The sequence below is a fragment of the Sebastes fasciatus genome, chromosome 2 (assembly GCF_043250625.1).
Source record: "Sebastes fasciatus isolate fSebFas1 chromosome 2, fSebFas1.pri, whole genome shotgun sequence".
In the NCBI taxonomy this organism is placed as follows: domain Eukaryota; kingdom Metazoa; phylum Chordata; class Actinopteri; order Perciformes; family Sebastidae; genus Sebastes; species Sebastes fasciatus.
In genome coordinates this window covers 4,731,636-4,750,292 of record NC_133796.1, presented here as the reverse complement: position 1 = coordinate 4,750,292, position 18,657 = coordinate 4,731,636, and the positions used below count along the sequence as shown (strand labels likewise).

At 42.1% G+C, this 18,657-nt stretch overlaps 1 protein-coding gene and 1 long non-coding RNA gene across 2 annotated transcripts in view; both read right to left on the bottom strand.

The window, feature by feature from the left end:
- LOC141783034 (uncharacterized) overlaps positions 1–18,657 on the bottom strand; it is a 589,922-nt gene that overhangs the window by 504,663 nt on the left and 66,602 nt on the right. The window lies entirely within an intron of this gene.
- On the bottom strand, positions 4,952–10,645 carry mex3b (mex-3 RNA binding family member B). The gene is made up of 2 exons (XM_074659296.1): positions 9,915–10,645; positions 4,952–7,723 (listed from the first exon to the last, which is right to left on the bottom strand). Exons 1-2 carry the CDS (start codon positions 10,192–10,194, stop codon positions 6,315–6,317), a joined length of 1,689 nt encoding a protein of 562 aa, XP_074515397.1. The 5' UTR covers positions 10,195–10,645; the 3' UTR covers positions 4,952–6,314.

Genomic DNA, 18,657 nt, shown 5'->3' with positions numbered 1-18,657 from the left:
TAGCATGCATGTTCTTCTCCTCCCCTCTTAGTGATAGGAGCCGTGATTGTGTTCTGATTCTGAAAGTTAAAGCAGCAGCGGGTAGAAATGGAGCAAATATGATTTTAAACAGTTATTCGGTAAACTTTAACATTTTACAGCTCCACAAATGTCATGGTAATTAGGTGATAATTAGCAAGTAATCTATTTGAAATTTCTTTGGAATTACTGCCAAATTACCCCGATATTTACCTCATAATGTATCTAAAATCACTTTATTATGAACATTATTTAAGAATTATATGCTAAAATAGCATATAATGGTTAAAATAGGACCCTTAGGCTTGAGAAGCGGCTGCTCTTTATCGGAGGTGGAAAACTAATAGAAGACACAAATCTCACCATTGTGTGACTTATTGTCGACACAAATGTAACCTGGTAGCTAACGTCATGATTCAGGGAGTTTTTAAAGACATTTCAAAGAAGTTATTTGCTAATTATTATCTATTTACCAGCAGACATGGAAATAAAGCATATCAATTAACTTTGTATTCTATTCCTGGAAATGTATTAAATAAATCACCAGCTATTGGGAAATAGCGGAATATAATTATTAAATATTTTCTATAAATTTTGAGGTAAATATTGGGGTAATTTGACAGTAATTCCAAATAGGTTACTTGCTAATTATCATCTAATTACCATGAAATCTGTTGACCTGTAAAATGAAGTGTTACCACTTATTTTTATAAAACATGAGACAGGTAATCTGAAAAGCGAGGAAATGAATAACTGTTTTTTTGTTTACATTTTCATTTTTACTTATCATTGTTGCAGGTCTATGGTACGATGGTACGACGGAGTATTAGGGCCACATTTAAGAAAAAAAATAAATCTGAGATTTCGAGAATAAAGTCATAATATTACGAGAATATAAGTCGTAATATTATGAAAATAAAGTCATAATATTATAAAGTAATTTTACGTGTTATTTTATTTTTTTCTCATAAAGTTATGACTTTATTCTCGTAATATTACGACTTTATTCTCTTATTACGACTTTTTACTTGAAATCTCTGATTTTTTCCCCTCAATGTGGCCCTAATACTCCGTAGTACATTGTCTCTTTGGCCCTCACTGCATTAGACTTATATACTATATACTTAGACTATAAACTGTGTTACCTTCATCACAATGATCAAATGTTTTGCGGCTCCAGATAGATTTTTATTTTTTTATTTTTGCCTAAAATGTCTCTTTTGATAGTAAAGGTTTCTGACCCCTGGTTTAATGTTTCCTACATGTTTGTACACATTTTGATGCAGGTGGTTCTCATCTCATTTGATGTAAAATACTCCAAAATCTGTAGTGGATTATCTTCAAATGTATCACAGTATAAATGATCAAAATAATGAATGTCATTAAGGCTTCCTGGAGCAGATGTACAGAAACAGCTCCATGATGACAGTAAAGTGAGTCAGGCCTACCACTGTATGTCATTTATTTCCTCCCTTCGTTTAGTGCAGCTCTGACCACGGGGGCAGCAGTATGTGAGCTCCATGTGTTGTGCATTTGGCTAAAAAACACTTGTCAGCTCTTTTTCTGCAGCGGTGAGATTGCTTCCTAATAATACGGTTTATGGGGCCAGTTTCTGTGGGCTCCGTGTTGGATGTTTCCATTTCAAACGTATCATTAGAGCCGGCTCTCTCTCTCTCTCCACAGTTACTATCTTGCAGCAAAGCATGTGTTTAAACGTCAGTGTTTCCAACGGGACCACATGACATGAGGCTGCACTTCAGCAGGAGGAGGAGGTGGGGGAGGAGGAAGAGGAGGTGGGGGAGGGGAGGAAGTGCTCTGTTATGACAGACAGACAGAAGAGTGTTCATACACTAACACACACCCACACACACTGTGAGCTTTTGACACATCCAGCAGATTGCAGATAACATTAAATCAGGGTGTGAACAAGTGACCCAGACGCTGCAGCTCTTGACTGATATGGGTTTTTTTGGAATGCGATGAAGGCCGATACTGACCATATTACAGGATTGATTGTCCCATGTCTTTACTCTTTACATTTCCAATAGTTCTGTGCCCATTGAGAATGCTTTGCCTAAAGCTCCCCCTCCAGTGTATTTTGGCATTTCTATGAAATTCATATTTATTTGAGTCATTTCTTGCCAAAAAAAACAACTTCATTTTGTGCTCAAAGTTAAAAAAAGGAGGTTGTTGCAGCAGCAAACCGATCAATCTGTTCATCTGTCTGTCACTTTGTCTTCTAGTTAGTTAGCTAGTTAGCTCTAGTTAGCTAGCCCAACTTGTTGCATTAGCTAACTGAGGGGTTTAATTTTATTTTTTAGTTTCCTCCACCTTAGTTTCATGTGTTTATTTTCACAATGGCATTTGTGTTTGCAGAGAACGTTGCAATCAACGCAGTGAATTACACCAAATCCCACCGGCAGAATTAACACAACACACTGACTGTGTCTCTCACACTCTCTCTTCTTTACCGTCTCCTCCTGCTGGAGATGAATTAATGGAAAGCAGCCAATGCCGTCACAACTTTCAGCTCAAGAGAAAACCAGAGAAAAGTCCCGTTAGAGAAATAAATGAATCCCAGTGCGGCCCGATGCGGTGTCGGTGCTGGGAGCTGAGACGAGAGCGGCCGGTGCTGGTGGACGGTGAACCTCCAAAACGTCCTGAAACTGCATTTCAAACGATGGAACCTCTGCAACATGTCTATCCGTCCTCCGGTCCGGCGTGTGGCGGTGCGGCTCCTCGGATCAGCAGCAGCCAGACGACCGCCTCACCAGGAGGAGACGGTGAAGAAGAGAACGAGTGAGAGAGAGAGTCGGTGTGCTGAGATAATTCTTGTCTCATTTGTGGTTTGACAGTAAATTCATCTAAACTGGGTTAAAAAAACGATGCAATCTGGTTGCCATGGTGATGAATTACTTCTGACTATTAACCACACCCCCATTCTCTGTTTGAGAAAGAACGTTAACCAAAAAACAGGAAGTAAAACTAGCTGGAGGGGGGGGGGGGCTTTAAGGCCTCCTCAACCACATTTACACCGTCATGGGACACAAACACACCAGAGAAGCTAGAAGCCACTGTCACTTGCAAAACTCACTTTCTTTCATCACAGAACAAAACAAAGAAAAACTCTTCCCTGTTCAACTTGTGTCAAGGTCAGCCAATGATCTATTGATGCTCTTATATATACCTGAGCTGAGGGATGAACTACCAAGCAAGTTCAACAGAGCCAGACTTTCTTTGTGTTAGCTGCTGCCTCCTTCAGTCAAGTGGAACAGGTTATTATAACGTGATAATAACGCGTTAACACAAATTCATTTTTACGTCACTAATTTATCTAACACATGAACGCAATCAATCTTTACGAGGTTGTAGTGGGTAGATTTTTAAAGTTAGAGTGAAGACACTGTCATATATACTAGAAAGAACCTAATGAATCTATTGATACCAACCATGTCATACTAGCTTGTCGCGAAAGAGGCTAAATAAAACTCCAAACTTGCGCTAAATTTTGGTTAGGAAAAACTGGCATGGCCATTTTCAAAGGGGTCCCTTGACCTCTGACCTCCAGATATGTGAATGTAAATGGGTTCTATGGGTACCCACGAGTCTCCCCTTTAGAGACATGCCCACTTTATGATAATCACATGCAGTTTGGGGGAAAGTCATAGTCAAGTTAGGAATGGAAATACCATTACCATTTTAGTTTTTAAATTGTAATTTAGTGGTGCATACTACCAAACCAACGTGTAATTAATCACATTACCACACAGAGAAGCTGGGATCTTTGCCCGTTTGATAATCCAGCTGTGCCAAAATTCTATTTCTTTTGAAATTCAGCTTTCTTAAAGCTTTTTTAAAAAGTACATGGGTTTAATGTTACTTTAAAACAAACACATATTTCTTTCATAGTTTAGTCTACAAAATGACTAAAAATGTTCCCAGGGCCTCAGGTGATGTTGATCAATTAAAAAAGTTTGATTAATCCCACATTTTTTTATCTATTCATTTATCTATTTTTATCTATGTACCTTAAAGGGAGATTAGTCAAGTATTTAATACTCTTATCAACATGGGAGTGGGCAAATATGTATGTATATATTTAGTATTGGAAATCAATTCTCAACACAAAACAATGACAGATATTCACCAGAAACCCTCACAGGTACTGCATTTAACATAAAACAATATGTTCCAATCATAACATGGTAAACTGCAGCCCAACAGGCAACAACAGCTGTCAGTGTGTCAGTGTGCTGACTTGACTATGACTTGCCCCCAAACTGCATGTGATTATCATAAAGTGTGCATGTCTGTAAAGGGGAGACTCGTGGGTACCCATAGAACCCATTTACATTCACATATCTTGAGGTCAGAGGTCAAGGGACCCTTTTGAAAATGGCCATGTCAGTTTTTCCTCGCCAAAATGTAGCGTAAATTTGGAGCGTTATTTAACCTCCTTCCTGACAAGCTAGTATGACATGGTTGGTACCAATGGATTCATCAGGTTTTCTAGTTTCATATGATACCAGTATCTGAGCCTGCTACAACCTTCAAAGATAAATTAATGTTAAAGAAATTAGTGGCTTTGAAAGAAATTTGTGTTAACTTTGACAGCCCTACTTAAAACATCTACTTTTGTTCGACCAAAAGTCCAAAAAGCCCATCACTCCCCAGAAGAACCAGGTTGCATAAGAAGAGATCACACAGCACTTCTAATTAGTGATAAGGCAGGCCAAGTCCCCCTCTGTCTGACCGGCACCAGCCTACACTCAATAATTAGGCCACCGTGATAATCCCGCCGCCACCGAGCGTCTATTAGGAAGCAGAGAAGGGGTCAAATGTTCAGAAAACTATTACAGTCCTCATCAGCCTGCTGCTCACCTCCCGTCAGCAGCACAACCAAACAGCAAGAACACGAGAAGCACACAACCTCGTGAATGTACCATTTTCTTTTATTGGACTTATATAGAAATACTTAAAAAAACATGAAGTAGCACCATTACTTAAGTTTTACTTTTTTTTTTTTTTTTATCATGTATAACTTTAAATGTCAGAAAAATAAAACTCTTGATACATTTTTCAAATCTTGTCTCAGCAAATATAATATTAGTATTTGACCATGAGGTTAAAGGCCCTTTTATCATAAAATAAAATATACTTTGTTCTTAAACTTTGCTCAATAAAGTACATTTACGCTCAAGTAACTTCACCTACATATACATAAACAAGTGGTAAACAAATGTATTAAAATAGAAATACTAAAACTATAGTGGTGCAACAGAAGCCTGTAATTCCCACTGGAATCTAATTCATACAAATTTTTAGAAAGCATAAACGGTTTCTTTGTGTTCAACTTACTAAGTTTTGTACATTTCAATGTTTCATAATAATATAGAATAAAATATGCTTTATATTACTGAATAAAAAATATGCTGGGTGAAGCAGATTTAAAAGACATTTTTTTTTTGCTGAACCTATAAAAAAACTCCATCCCAACGGAATACTGTCAAATGCAAATACACATTTTTGTGGACTTGGATTTCCTTCCCACAGTCGTGTGATATTAAAATAATACAGTGATCAATTGCCAATAAGGCCATACTAAAAAATAAACAATATTTCAACCCAGCTACAAAAAAGTTCACTGAACTTAAATTAAAATATCTGTAAACATCTTTGCAATAAGAAATATAATCTTTCAAGTCAAAAAAGAATAAAATACTTCAATCTGTATTAATGTCGTTTAAAACTTTTCAACTTTGTGGAAATGATTCTATACATATATATGTAGGATATGTTGTTGCTGCTCTGCCTCGCGTGGTTACTGACCTCGAGCTGCAGTATCTTTTGTAAGTCAATAGTCCTGTTTGGCTGGAAGCCCTCCACGTTTCCCAGCCATGGCCTCGCCTCTTACTACATTCGATCGGCAAAACTGGAGGGCTCGGCCAGCTGACAGGCTTGACCCACGTACCTCCGTCCTGACCCCCCTGTGTCTCTTCACTTCATAAATATAGGGTACAATTTACTAGAACTATTGATTACTATGCTGTAATATTTAAAACATGCACTTAGATGTTGAAAATATTTCCCTCAAGCTACAGTATATTATTAACAACTACGACGGAGCCCAAAAAAGGGGTGTCTGTCCCTTCTTCTGGATACTGCAGCCTCTTACATACATATGTATATCTATGTACACTTTCCAAACTGGTGATTGGCTGATCCCGTTAAAGCAGTATGAGGAGTCTTGTTTGTTGCTATTGGAGCCCGTCGAGACAGTCATAGAGTTGCGCTTTTTATGAAAATATACGTATAGCCTGAGTGACGCCGGTTTGGCAGACAGGGCATTTGGGTTCGCTCCTCTCGCAGATACGATTGGCACATTCCATACAGAAGAGGTTGTGCCCGCAGGGGACCAGGGCCGCGATGACCTCGCTCTCGAAGCACACCGAGCAGTCGCGGCTGCCCTTCCGGCTGGTGCCGGAGGAGGTGGAGGAGGAGGAAGAGGAGGAGGACGACGAGGCGGAGGAGTCGCACGGGACCCCGGGGAGGTGAGGGCCCGGCAGGGAGGCGATAGTGCTGGAGTAACCGGGGAAGCTGAGCGGGCCTCCGCCCGGGTCGCTGCGCACCCTCCGGGCTAACGGGTGCTCGCCGGGGCCTCCGGTGTGGCTGTGGAGGGGAGGTGACAGTCTGGGCTGCGGGGTGCAACCGTTACCCCTTCTCTGGCTCACCACCACCCCGTTGGCATTAGTGGGGGTGTTGGTGGGGAATATGGCTGAGGTGGAGGTGGGGGAGCTACCTCCGGTGGAGGAGGGGGTCATGCGACTGTCGTACTGGGACCACAGGAGGCCCGGCGGGGTCGGCGCAGAGTCGAACCCCGACGGTGAGTCAAAAGTCAGATCAGTGCAGTCGGGAGAGATCACCTCGCCTCCGTAATCGAACCCGTTGCCGTTGGTGTTGACGTTGATGTTGTTGTTATTGTTGTTGCCGTTGTTGTTGTTGGAGGTGGTGTAGCTGAGCGCGGGGCTGGGGGGGCTGTAGTCGGCCATACGAGAGCCGTTGTTGCCAAAGTAGGAATCTGTGGAGGCGCTGCCCAGGGAGGACGACGAGTCGTTGCGGTAGTTGGAGAAGGGTTTGCGAACCGAGGTCGGGGTCATCCCGGCGCTGGGCTTGGACCACAGGGTGGCGTGCCCGTGTATATCGAAACCCACATCGGTCCCGTTGGCGTGGAAGTCGTTCTCGTCCTGAAGCTCGATAATGCCCCCTGTCCTCATGGCGATGTGGGCCTCGATCTCTTCGCGCGCTCGGTCCACGTTCTCCGGCATCCCCGTCACCTCGAACACCGGCTCCTTGTCCCGGCTGGGCGTCACGATGTAGGTGTGGGTCTGCTGCTGAATGCGCTTGATGGTGGCGCCTTTAGGGCCTACAACCAGCCCCACCACGCGGTAAGGCACCCGCACCTGGATGGTGGTCTGTCCGGGCAGGTTGGGCGGTCCGGGGACCGGGGTGCCACTCCCGTTCACGCTGGTGTTTTTGTTCCTGGAGGCTCGGATCATGGAGAAGTGCTCGGCGGCGGAGATGATCTCCCTCCTGGCCATGGCCACGTCCTCCCTCCGGCCCGTCACCACGAAAACAGGCTCCTCGCCTCGAACCGGGGTCTTGATGTAGGTGTTGGTCTTCGCTCGCAGCGCTTTGATCTTGCAACCTGAGGCGTGGAAGGAAGCGAAAAAAAGGCAAAGTGAGTACTCAAAATAACAACATGTCATGTGTTAAACCATTACTTATAGACTATCCAAAACAGCTGCTGGATGTTTATTATTGTTTCTCTAAAGGCCAAGTGGCCTCAGAAAAACGGGTGAAACCGCCCCTTTTGGAGAAGAACAAAATCAAACCACATGCTGCACCACCACAAACATACAGCGGGGGACAAAAATAACTCACAAAAGAAAGCTCACTTCTGGGTCTGTGATGATCCCCGTTCGTTCACTACAATATACCCGGCATCTACAACATCGCTTTATACTAATAGCTTTATGGAAAAGAGGGGAAATAATCCCTTCATAGCACTGGTGCATAAAGTTGCATTCCAACACCCACCAACACACACCTCTTTATGATCAAAATGGGACCGGCTGAGGAGGATGACATAATTAGCAGAGTGAAGCCAGCTGAGTGGGACAGGGTGACGTAACCAGCGATGAAGAGGAGGGTGAACCCACCTCAACTCAGTCTGCATAGCGACATAAATTCATAATGAGTTAGTATCAAATTGGTGTAGGTTAAACGAGGATAGGGTTGTCTTTTATGGAGGCTCGCTTTGCCTTAAGATAATCCCAGAGGTCACGGTTAATCCACTGCTTAATTTCCCCCATGTACAACCTGATATAACCTGACAAAAGGGGAGTGGGTGATGGAGAGGAGTCTCATCACAAACGTCCCACTGTAAGTAAAGTGGAGGGTGGGAGTATGTGGTTCCTTTGTTTTCTGGGAACAACAACAGCAGCAGCAGCAGCAGCAGCAGCAGCAGTGTTGCAGGGAGGGGGAAAAGATTCCGCATATGTAACCAAGCACCAGTACCGCCCTGCAGCCCTACAGCTGGAGGATTGCTGGGTTTAGCTGGGTCTGTGTGCAGCTATATGGGCGTCTGCTGCCTGCCTGTGGCAAGGTAAGATCGTGACCGGTGTCCTAATTTGATCCTGTACAGCTCCTTATCAAAATATAAGGTTTGCAAGCAAACAAAGAAAGACACATCTGGAGTTCCTGAGAGCTCCCTCTGAGCTCATAGTTTAGTGACTTAGCCTTACATGATGTAATTTACCAGATAATAATAATAATAATGATGATAATAATAATAATAATAATGCACTTCACCCAAAATGATTTGGAAGTGTCTGTAATTTAATTTAAAAAAGGGAGTTCACTTCAACCCCAGTCCTCTTTCCCCCAAAACGAACCTCCATTCAATTTGTTTACATTTTAAGCATCTTTACATGCCTATAAAAGTATACAAGCCTGAAAACATGACTTAGTGTTTTATCAGAGTTGTTTCAGGCCTCTCGATCAATTCGGCCTGTACAGAAACATCCCAACAGGCTCTCATTTCACCTAAATGTCAACTTTTTTGAATTGGTTTTTGCTGCTCGACTGCCGCCCACAGCTGTGTATTTATAGAGGAGGAACAGTGTGTGACTAAACTGGCGAGACGCTCACTAAAAAGTTCACGTTTTTTATTGAACTGTTTGCCAGATCCTGGTGGATTATATAGACATGCCGAATTCTCCAGTGGTACCTACACATTTAGATAATAGAGATTAAAACGCAGTTGGAAGTGCTTGTGCACAAAAGCAAGTCGGTTTTAACATAAAACATGCAGTTTTCTAGTGGCACTCTGGTTCCTCTCCCACCCACACAGGATAATAAGCTCGGGACGTGCTCGTACCTGAAAGTGGTTTGGGTGCATGTTGCAAAACATGACAAATATATATATATATTTGTCATGTTTTGCAACTGAACATGCACCCATATATATATGTGCATATATATGGGTGCATGCATACACCATATATATTTGCATATATATATGGGTGCATGTTCAGTATATATATTTGTTTTGCAACTGAACATGCACCCATATATATATATATATGTATATATATATATGGGTGCATGTATACACCATATATAAGCTATAACTGTGTAGAAACAGAGAAACACACACCCTGTCTGCCCACAATCTCAGCAACATGCAAAACATGACAAATATATATATATATATATTTGTCATGTTTTGCAATTGAACATGCACCCATATATATATATGGTCATATATATATATGGGTGCATGTATACACCATATATCAGCTATAATAAGTGTGTAGAAGCAGAGAAACACACACCCTGTCTGCCCACAATCTCAGCCACATGCTCGGAGCTGGGCACCGGCACGCATTCGGTCATGTTGACGCTCTTCTTGCGGGGCTCCTGGTTGTCGTACAGCGGGTTGTCGTCGTTGTCCAAGCCGAGCAGGGAGAGCTGATCCAGGGCGATCTGCAGGGCTCTCTGACTCTGGTCGTCCAGTGCAACATCTCCTCCTCCTCCTCCCTGGTGGTGGTGGTGGTGGTGGTGGTGGACGCTGCTGCTGCTGCTGCTGCTGTCGGCGAACAGCGAGCTGGGCATCTCTGCGACTTTTGCAGCGTTGCAAAGGAGGATTCAGGGATAGGATGCACAACCCAAAAAAAAAAAGGAGTGACCAGGAGGGGAGGAAGAGGGGAGGAAGAGGAGGAGGAGGGGAGAAAAGCACTGGACTCTTCTCTCAACTGGTCAGTGCAAATAAATCTGTGCAGAAAAAACAGTGCAAGCAGCAGCTACATAAAAAAAACATCCACCCTCCTTTTTTTGTTCTCCCAGATTAGAAAACTGGATGCTGTTACTTTGTTGCTGCTGCACAGGAAAAAAGAGTTTATTCCAGAGCCGGTTGGTGGATAGATAGATAGATAGAGAGATAGATAGTAACAATATATTCCTTCCTTCCTTCCTTCCTTCCTGAACAAGCAGCTGAGCCCCTCCCCGGCGTGGCTTCCCTCAGGTCCTCTGTTGCTTCTGTCTGAGCTCTCTGTGCAGAGCCAGACAGAGAGGAGAGATGTGCTGGTGACGTCACCTGCCTGGGCTGGGACGATGCGGTGCTGCGAGCTCATTTGCATATCTGAGAGCTGATTGGCTGGCTGGGGAGGTGAGTGGGCGGGGTCTAGGAGGAGGGGCTTAAAGGTAACGCCCCCTTCTTTGTTCTCAGTCTCTTTGTCTCTCACTCTGTTTCTAATGTTTACTCAGACACTTCTATCACATTGTTTTATATGCATGAATTATACAGTATGTATATACAGTTTATATGTATACATATCAAGTCAAGTCAAGTCAACTTTATTTTCTATAGCACATTTAAAACAACATGAGCTGACCAAAGTGCTTTACAGACATAGGCAGAATAAAAACAGAATAAAAACAGGTCAACAGAGCAGACAACAAAATCTCACACATATCCACAGACAGAGACCAAGATAAAACCCACGAGTAAAAGACTGTTATAATGAGCACTATAAAAGGCCAATTAGTAATCACAATTCAAGTTCATTCAAAAGCCAAACAAAAGAGGTGGGTCTTGAGCTGGTCTTTGAAAGACTCTAGATAAGATAAGATAAGATAAGACATACTTTAATGTCCCAAAGGCAAATTTGTCATCACACAACATACCAAAAGTCACAATGTACATACACACATTAAAACATGGATCATAAACACACTCATGCATGTACGTGCTTGAATTCACATGTTGAGTGTGAGACAGTGGTTCTTTAAAAATAATAAAAGGTAATGAAAGACAATAGTTTCTAATACTAAAAGCAGTAGTTCTTTTTGTTTCTAATAATTGTTCAGACACTTCTATAGCATTGTTTTGTATGCATGAAATATACAGTATTGTCTTGGGCTCCGAGCCACTGCATCACACAACATACCAAAGTCACAAAGTACATAAACGCATAAAACACATGGATCATACATACACTCATGCATGTACGTGCTTGAATTCACATGTTGAGTGTGAGACAGTAGTCTTTAAGAATAATAAAAGGTAATAAAAGACAGTATATGTGTACACAAGTGTATATGTGTATGTATATATATATATATATATATATATGTGTGTGTGTAGAAATATATGTACATGTTGAAAAGTATGCCTATATTTTTGTGTATATATATATATACTATATGTGTATATGTATTTATGTGTGTATGTATATATATATGTGTGTGTGTGTGTGTGTGTATATATATATATATATATATATATATATATATGTGTGTATACAAACAAATATTTGTGGGTTTATGAATATCTATATGGGTATATACTGTATATGTGTATGTATGAACATTTGTGTATGTTGTATACGTGTATAATGTATATGTATAGGTGTAGATATGGAAATGTATGTGTACATATATTCGCAGGTATCCATAGTATACGTAAATTACTTGAATACAGCATCCAACCTAGTTGTTATATCTCTGCCCACCTTTTTTATTTTATTTTTTTTTCATCTAATTTTTTTTCCTATTTATTTATTTATTATTTATTTATCTTTTATAATTTCTAATGCTGACGTTGTTTTCTTTTGTGTACATCCTGTTTTGTCTCTCTGTTCTTTTCTAAGCTCATTACTTAAAAGTTTGTTTATAAACTTTTGTAAGTTTGAACTGTAAATAAAAATAAAGAGATTAAAAAAAGAAAAGAAATATACAGTATTTAGCCTACTAAATATATTACTGAAGAGTAATATGATCTCAATAAATCAATTCATGGACATCCAATCTGTAAATTTCCTCCAGGGTACCATTTTAATCCTGTTTTTCACTCTGGAATAGAGGAAAGACACCTCCTTTCTTTTTACAACACGTGGCGTTGATATATACGTTGAGATCTGGGCTCTCCTTAACAGCTAAGAAAACATTGTTTTATGATCTTGATACCTCAGGACTTTTAATCATTTAATGAGAATTGCTTTTAAACACTTTTGAACTGATGGCATGTTTCAGATAATTTTGGATTGGAGTTTTATTACAGTTTGCTCATAACAGGGAGTTAAACCTCTCTGGGGTCTAATTTGAAGAAGAAACGGTTGATTTAGATTTTGCCATTATTATTATTTGTACACATAATGCACAAATAATGACGATGTGAAGCCATCTCAATAAAAAAAAAAAAAATTAGAAGAAGAGAGCATCAAGATAAGAATTTGGTTTAGGGTTAGATAACTAAATATCTTTTTTAATATTCAGAGAGGAAACTAGATTGGATGGAGGAACTAGACTAGATGGCCCAGGCTCCATTTAAATTATATTTTATAATTCATATGTCAAATAAAATCACTATTATTCAACATATGAATACAAATTATTCAGCATAATACAATAAAGTGGAATAAGGTGTTATACTACAATACAGATACGTTTGTTAAGGCTATGAAAAAGTGAAAAAGGAGAAAATTTAAACTACACATGGACAACATTTTGAGAAATAAAGGCATAAACATGAATGAGCAATAAGATTTCATTCATTTGCACCTTTCAGTTCTTTTAATTAAAAAATATATACTATATAAACTGAGATATTTCCAGTATCTCCATGCAAATTGAGCATTCTCCATCTGCTGAAAGAGACCAGTTGAAAGCTTTGCAAAAGTAAGTAAGTGTGAATCTTTAGTTAAGATTATTTTTAAGAATAAAATGTATATGTATTCACATTGGGGGTTGCAGCTTTGACTCCAAATAAAGCACATAAAAACCCACTGAATTTAATGTTTTTCATGAAAAGTGATGTTTTGAAGATACAGGGGTTTTCACAAAGCCATAATATATTATGTTTAATTCCCCATGAACTCAGATATTCTTGTGTGTGAGCAGAAGTGTTATCACGTTGCTTTGGTATCAATACCGATAATGTGATAATGTGATAGTGTTCTTTGCTTCAACATTTATTATACAGTGACAATACATTTTATTTTATTTTGGTAAGGGAGTCCTGTTTGATAGTGGAAAGCCTTCCAGCCTTTATGTAATAATGTTTGAAAAAGGCATTTAATACACCTCCGATCCAGCAGTGCAGAGGCTGGGTGACAATAGCTACAGGCCGTTTTGCATAATGATTTCTGCACTCTTTCTCAGTAATGTGCTGGTATTATGAAGCCTAAACGTTAAGAGCGTTGCAGGGTGACGGGTCAGTGGCCTTTGTGGACGGCCATAGACCGAGAGAGGCAGGAGGATGAGGGGGGTAGGGGGTGGCGGGGGTGTGTGGGGGGGCGGGGGGGTTGGCCAACACAAAGGGGATTTCAAGCCGATTGAAAACCGTTGAGACCAGAAGCACTTTGCTTTGTCGCCTCACTCCTGGAGCACAATACCAATGCTAATGAGGAGCCGCTCAGGAACTGGAGGAGGTGATGGGATGGGACCCTCTTGTTAATATTTGACACCTCAGCCCCCCCGCACCCACACCCCCCCCACACACCACCACCTCCTCCCAATTCCTAGTGATCCTGAATCTATTCAGTTCTATATAGGCAAAGTGTTTCCCATACTTTCTTAAATCCTGAACTACAAATGGGAAAATATCAGATGTGTATTTGATAAGATTTTGACTCACGGCATACATGCCAACCCTCAACATTTTCCCAGGAGACTCACGTTTTTCATAGAGCCCTTTTAAATCTGGAACTCTCTGATAAAAGAAGTAAACATGGTTACAGATCTGACTAGATATTCAACGCCAGCTGTCCATACTTTAAAGTTTCCAATACTCTGGACACATTTTGGTCAGAACCAAAAAGTGTTGAGGCTTGATACCCGACACGATTATCCCAGCAGACTCCCATTTGTCATTGCCCTCTCCCGGTTTCCTCCCTGGGTTACACTTCCGTATTTCTCCCAATTTATGGCAAATTTTCACACTTTTTTTTTTCCTTTTTGTTATGTTAGTCTTTTTCTGGACCTGAACAGTGTGTATAATACCTACTGTTTCCACCCGGACGACAATAGAACTACACCAACTGACGCTTCCCCGGCGGAAGAGAGCAGTCTGTGCTCGCGACACAGCAAGGTTTGAGCTCATGTTTAAACTGCGCTCAGCCCAAAGTTGGGCTTTGCTGCGGTGCTAGCTGTTGGAAATAACAGGTTTCAGAGCGCAGTGGTGCGTTGTCCAGTTGTGTCTGAAAGGACCTTCAGTGAGTGAGAGACGGAGAGAGAAATGGAGAGAACTAAGAGAAAGAAACACTCAAGCAGGAGCATAAATAAATAAAAACAGATGAATATTAGTTTATGCCAGAGATTCACACGCCAAGTTCACACCAGAGGGGCAAATTCAGCAGCAGGGCCCATATTCATCAGCACATGAAGTCATAAAGTTGTCACGGAGACGTAGATGTTCAATTTCCTTTTTTTTCCTAAGCACTTTAAGAATTTCTTGTCCAATACTGGCTCATTCATTCTTGACCTCGAAAAACAGCAGTTGAAAAAAAACAATCTCACCACAAGTTTTAATTAAACTAAACTTTAATTTAAACGACTTCCAGTTTTGCTGGGGAACCCCCTGGAACCCTCTGAGGACCACTGAGAGTTCAGGCCTTTGCAAACAAAGCCCGCATTTTTCGTACCAAATTGTCACACGTTTTAAAAATATATTTTGATATTTATAAAGATATTTGTTGTTGTTATTTGACTAAATCTCTCAATATCATGCCATCTCAGCACCCAATCTGATATCCATCAAATCAGATGATTACGTAGCTGTGATATCTAGCTAAGCTCAGCTACTGTCAGTTTGTTTTAAATGTAATCCCTGTATTGCTGCTGGCTGCACCTCGTCTCTGTTCCTCGGAAGAGAAATAAACCAAAAAGCAACACTTCTCTGCAGCTGAGTTTATCTACATTCCCATCTCTCCCTGGCATTTGTTTGTGTTCACAGTTCTGGTGTAAAAATCTCACTGTAAGCTTCGAGGGCCTGGTGAAGTAAAGTGCTACTGAATTTAATTAAGCGGCTGGTGTTGCCGTGGCGTTGCACAATGTGTCCCACTGCTCTTTCTTTTAGCCCAGCCGGGACGCCGATTGCAGCGCCATCGCTGATATTTGTTGTTTGGTATTAGGCGTTAGCCAGCTGCTTAGAGGCGATTACCCGTATGCCTTTTAATGAGAGGAAGAAAAGCTTAGTCTGCTCTAACCCAGAGAGCGACGGAGACAGACAGGGCTTAGCGACTGCTCTGCCAGCCACCATGCTGGAGCTGCAGACATAGACACTGGGTCATCGTAAGCAGCAGGTCACAGGATACAGAATCTCCTGTCTGCACACTTCTCCGTCACGCCCTGACCTCATATACACGTATACATGCACACGTCATAGGCTTCCTGCTGTATCTTTAACCCCAGTGGTTACCTAACTACTTTCCTTTAAGCCTCCCTTACTTAAACCTGAGATCTTGCTTTGATGAATATAACTCGTCAGTGCGTGCCTTCCTTTGCGTGCGGCAAGCAAGGATGTATTAAGAGAACTGGATACAGCGTTGGAGGCAGGGCTCCCGTTCATTCCTATAAAGAGTTGCTCAGTGGCGCATGAAGCCAAAATGGCTCGACGTCCGACTGGAAAAGTACGCGGATCTTCCAGTGATCTTCCGCATCCATTGAGCCCATGGAGCAGAAGTACGTCACGCTGTCGCCATGGCTCGCTAACGCCGCCTTCCAGCCCTCGCTCCGGCCTCGGTCTGGGTCTCATTCACATGAACGGAGGAAGGAACTCTGGATTCGGCTATTATAATGCATTTTACAACTTTTAGGACCTAATGATTTAAATAAGGACTATTACAGTGTTCGTACTGGGAAGTTGATTCACCTAAAATAAAAATGATCTGCTGAGTTACAGACGTCTCATTCCCAATGTTAGTCTATGGGGAAAAGTCTTTTTGGGCCCAATGGCATCACATGGCGGACACAGAAGTTGTAGTACCACCGTTTAGCCATTACGAAAAATTGGAATCAACGACCGGCGCTCTTCCTGGGGGGCTTGGAGGCTAGGCGTGCTAGGAGAGAAAACAGTTTTGTGACCTCAGTGAAAATGTAGTTTTTGAAAGGCTATACGCCAACACATTTGGATTGAAGCAGAATATTCCATTAGGTAAAAAATATGTGAATTTGGGAAATGAAACATCTATCTTTTTTCAACACAATTTTACTTTTGGACTTTACAACGCTGTGGAGTTATTGGAAATGTTTGGATCACACAAGTCAGAACTCAGGACATAAAAACACCCCAATGAAACCAAGCTGAAGAAGGTTGCAATGGACTACAAACTGCATCTCATGAAACTGTGGAGTGAAAAAAAAACACAGGAACCCCCCTCCCCCACCCCCTGTACAGTATATCAGAGGTGAAGGGCTCATAGAGAGGAGGAACAGCTAGAGAGGAGCAGACACAGATGGAGATGGAAGGATGCAGTGTGCTCGTGTGGTTTCGGGACCGGCTGGCACGTAGCGCACAAACACACACACACACACACGCACACACGCACACACACACACACACACACACACACACACACACACACACACACACACACACACACACACACACACACACACACACACACACACACACACACACACACACACACACACACACACAAATATGGTGGGTTTCACTTGGTGTTGCAGACATTTCTCTTTTGTGGTGCTGCAAAAGGTGAGGTATTGGTTTGTGGCAGGTTAGCGGGAGAACACTGAGTGTGTGTGCGTGTGTGTGTGTAAGCCACAGACCGTAACCCGATCCAGACTCAAGGTTAGACACTTTGTTTCGGTTTTTTTGTTGGTTGTGGTGCATTTTTTTACACAAGAAAGCTTATTTCCTTTTTCTAACACCACTGGATGTAATCAGTGAAGTGAAAGCCTCTTTGTTCTAACCAGGGGAATCATTTAAATGGTATTAATCTTCCCGCCACTATAATCCACACACACACCGCAAAAAAAACAACACAAACAAAAAAAACCTTGAAAGAGTTGAGGCTTGAAAGACGGGAGCTGTCACTGAGGATGTCTTCAGTATAAATTGTATTGAAGTCTGGAACATAATTAGAGCGTGTGCTGCTGCCTGGCGTTCAGGCAAATAACAGATGACAAAAGGAAGGATGATTCATTTCCTCTTCTTGTTGACAGCTGGAGAGGTAAAGGTAACTGAAGTTGGAGATCAGCCTCATCAGTATGCATTTTCTTCTTTTTTTTATCTACCCCTGGATGTCAGTGGTGGAGAAATGAAAAGGGTTTTTATTCCACACCCATGCAGAGGGGAAGTCTGCTTTGAAGTGTTTGAAGCTATAGAAATGGTGCAGGCTATGTGTTGGGATGGGCAGGTATGGATGCAGCGCTGTCTGCTTCTCCCTCCCTCCCTCCCTTTTCTCTCTCTCTCTCTCTTCTGCCTCCTCCCATTTCCATCTCGTCCTCTTATCCCCTCATTCCCTCATCTGCTCCTTCCATGCCTCCCTCCTCTCCTCTCGTCTCCCTTACATCTCTATATCTCCTCCCTCCCTTCCTCCCCTCTTCCCTCCCCTGTTCGCTCTGACACACTGAACTGAAGTGGCACTGCTTCCCTGCGCTGTGATTGGCTGCCTGCCAGACGCTGGCTGAGCCAAGCAGCACAGCGGCAGGGCAGCTGGAGCCGCCGGCCCACAATGCACCACAGCGCACCGTTCGCCCTCCTCCTCCTCCTCCTCCTTCATCCTACCATCCCCTCCTCCTCCTCCTCCTCCTCCTCCTCCTCCTCCTCCTCCTCCTCCTCGACAGCCAGCCACAACCCAGCTCTTTGTGTTTGCCTCCCTCGTTCTGCTTCTCTTCTGATATTCAGTCAATCGCTGACCGCCAAATAATGACCGTAGACTCTCAGAGGTACGGGAGGATATAGCATGATGTCACAACACAATGCACAAAACCTCTCAGGGAGTATAGGTCAGGTTTGATGGTTGGGTCATCAAAAAGTGTGCATTTGACATGGGAGGCCACAACAGTCAATGTTATCTCTTAATCACGATCTTTCCCTAAACTTAAAGTTGG

Bases quoted from the DNA above. Each gene is read 5' to 3' on its own strand.
- mex3b (XM_074659296.1), bottom strand. From the start codon at position 10,194: ATGCCCAGCTCGCTGTTCGCCGACAGCAGCAGCAGCAGCAGCAGCGTC. The intron at 7,724-9,914 runs GTGTGTGTTTCT...TCCACGCCTCAG, and splicing joins TGAGATTGTGGGCAGACAGG to GTTGCAAGATCAAAGCGCTG.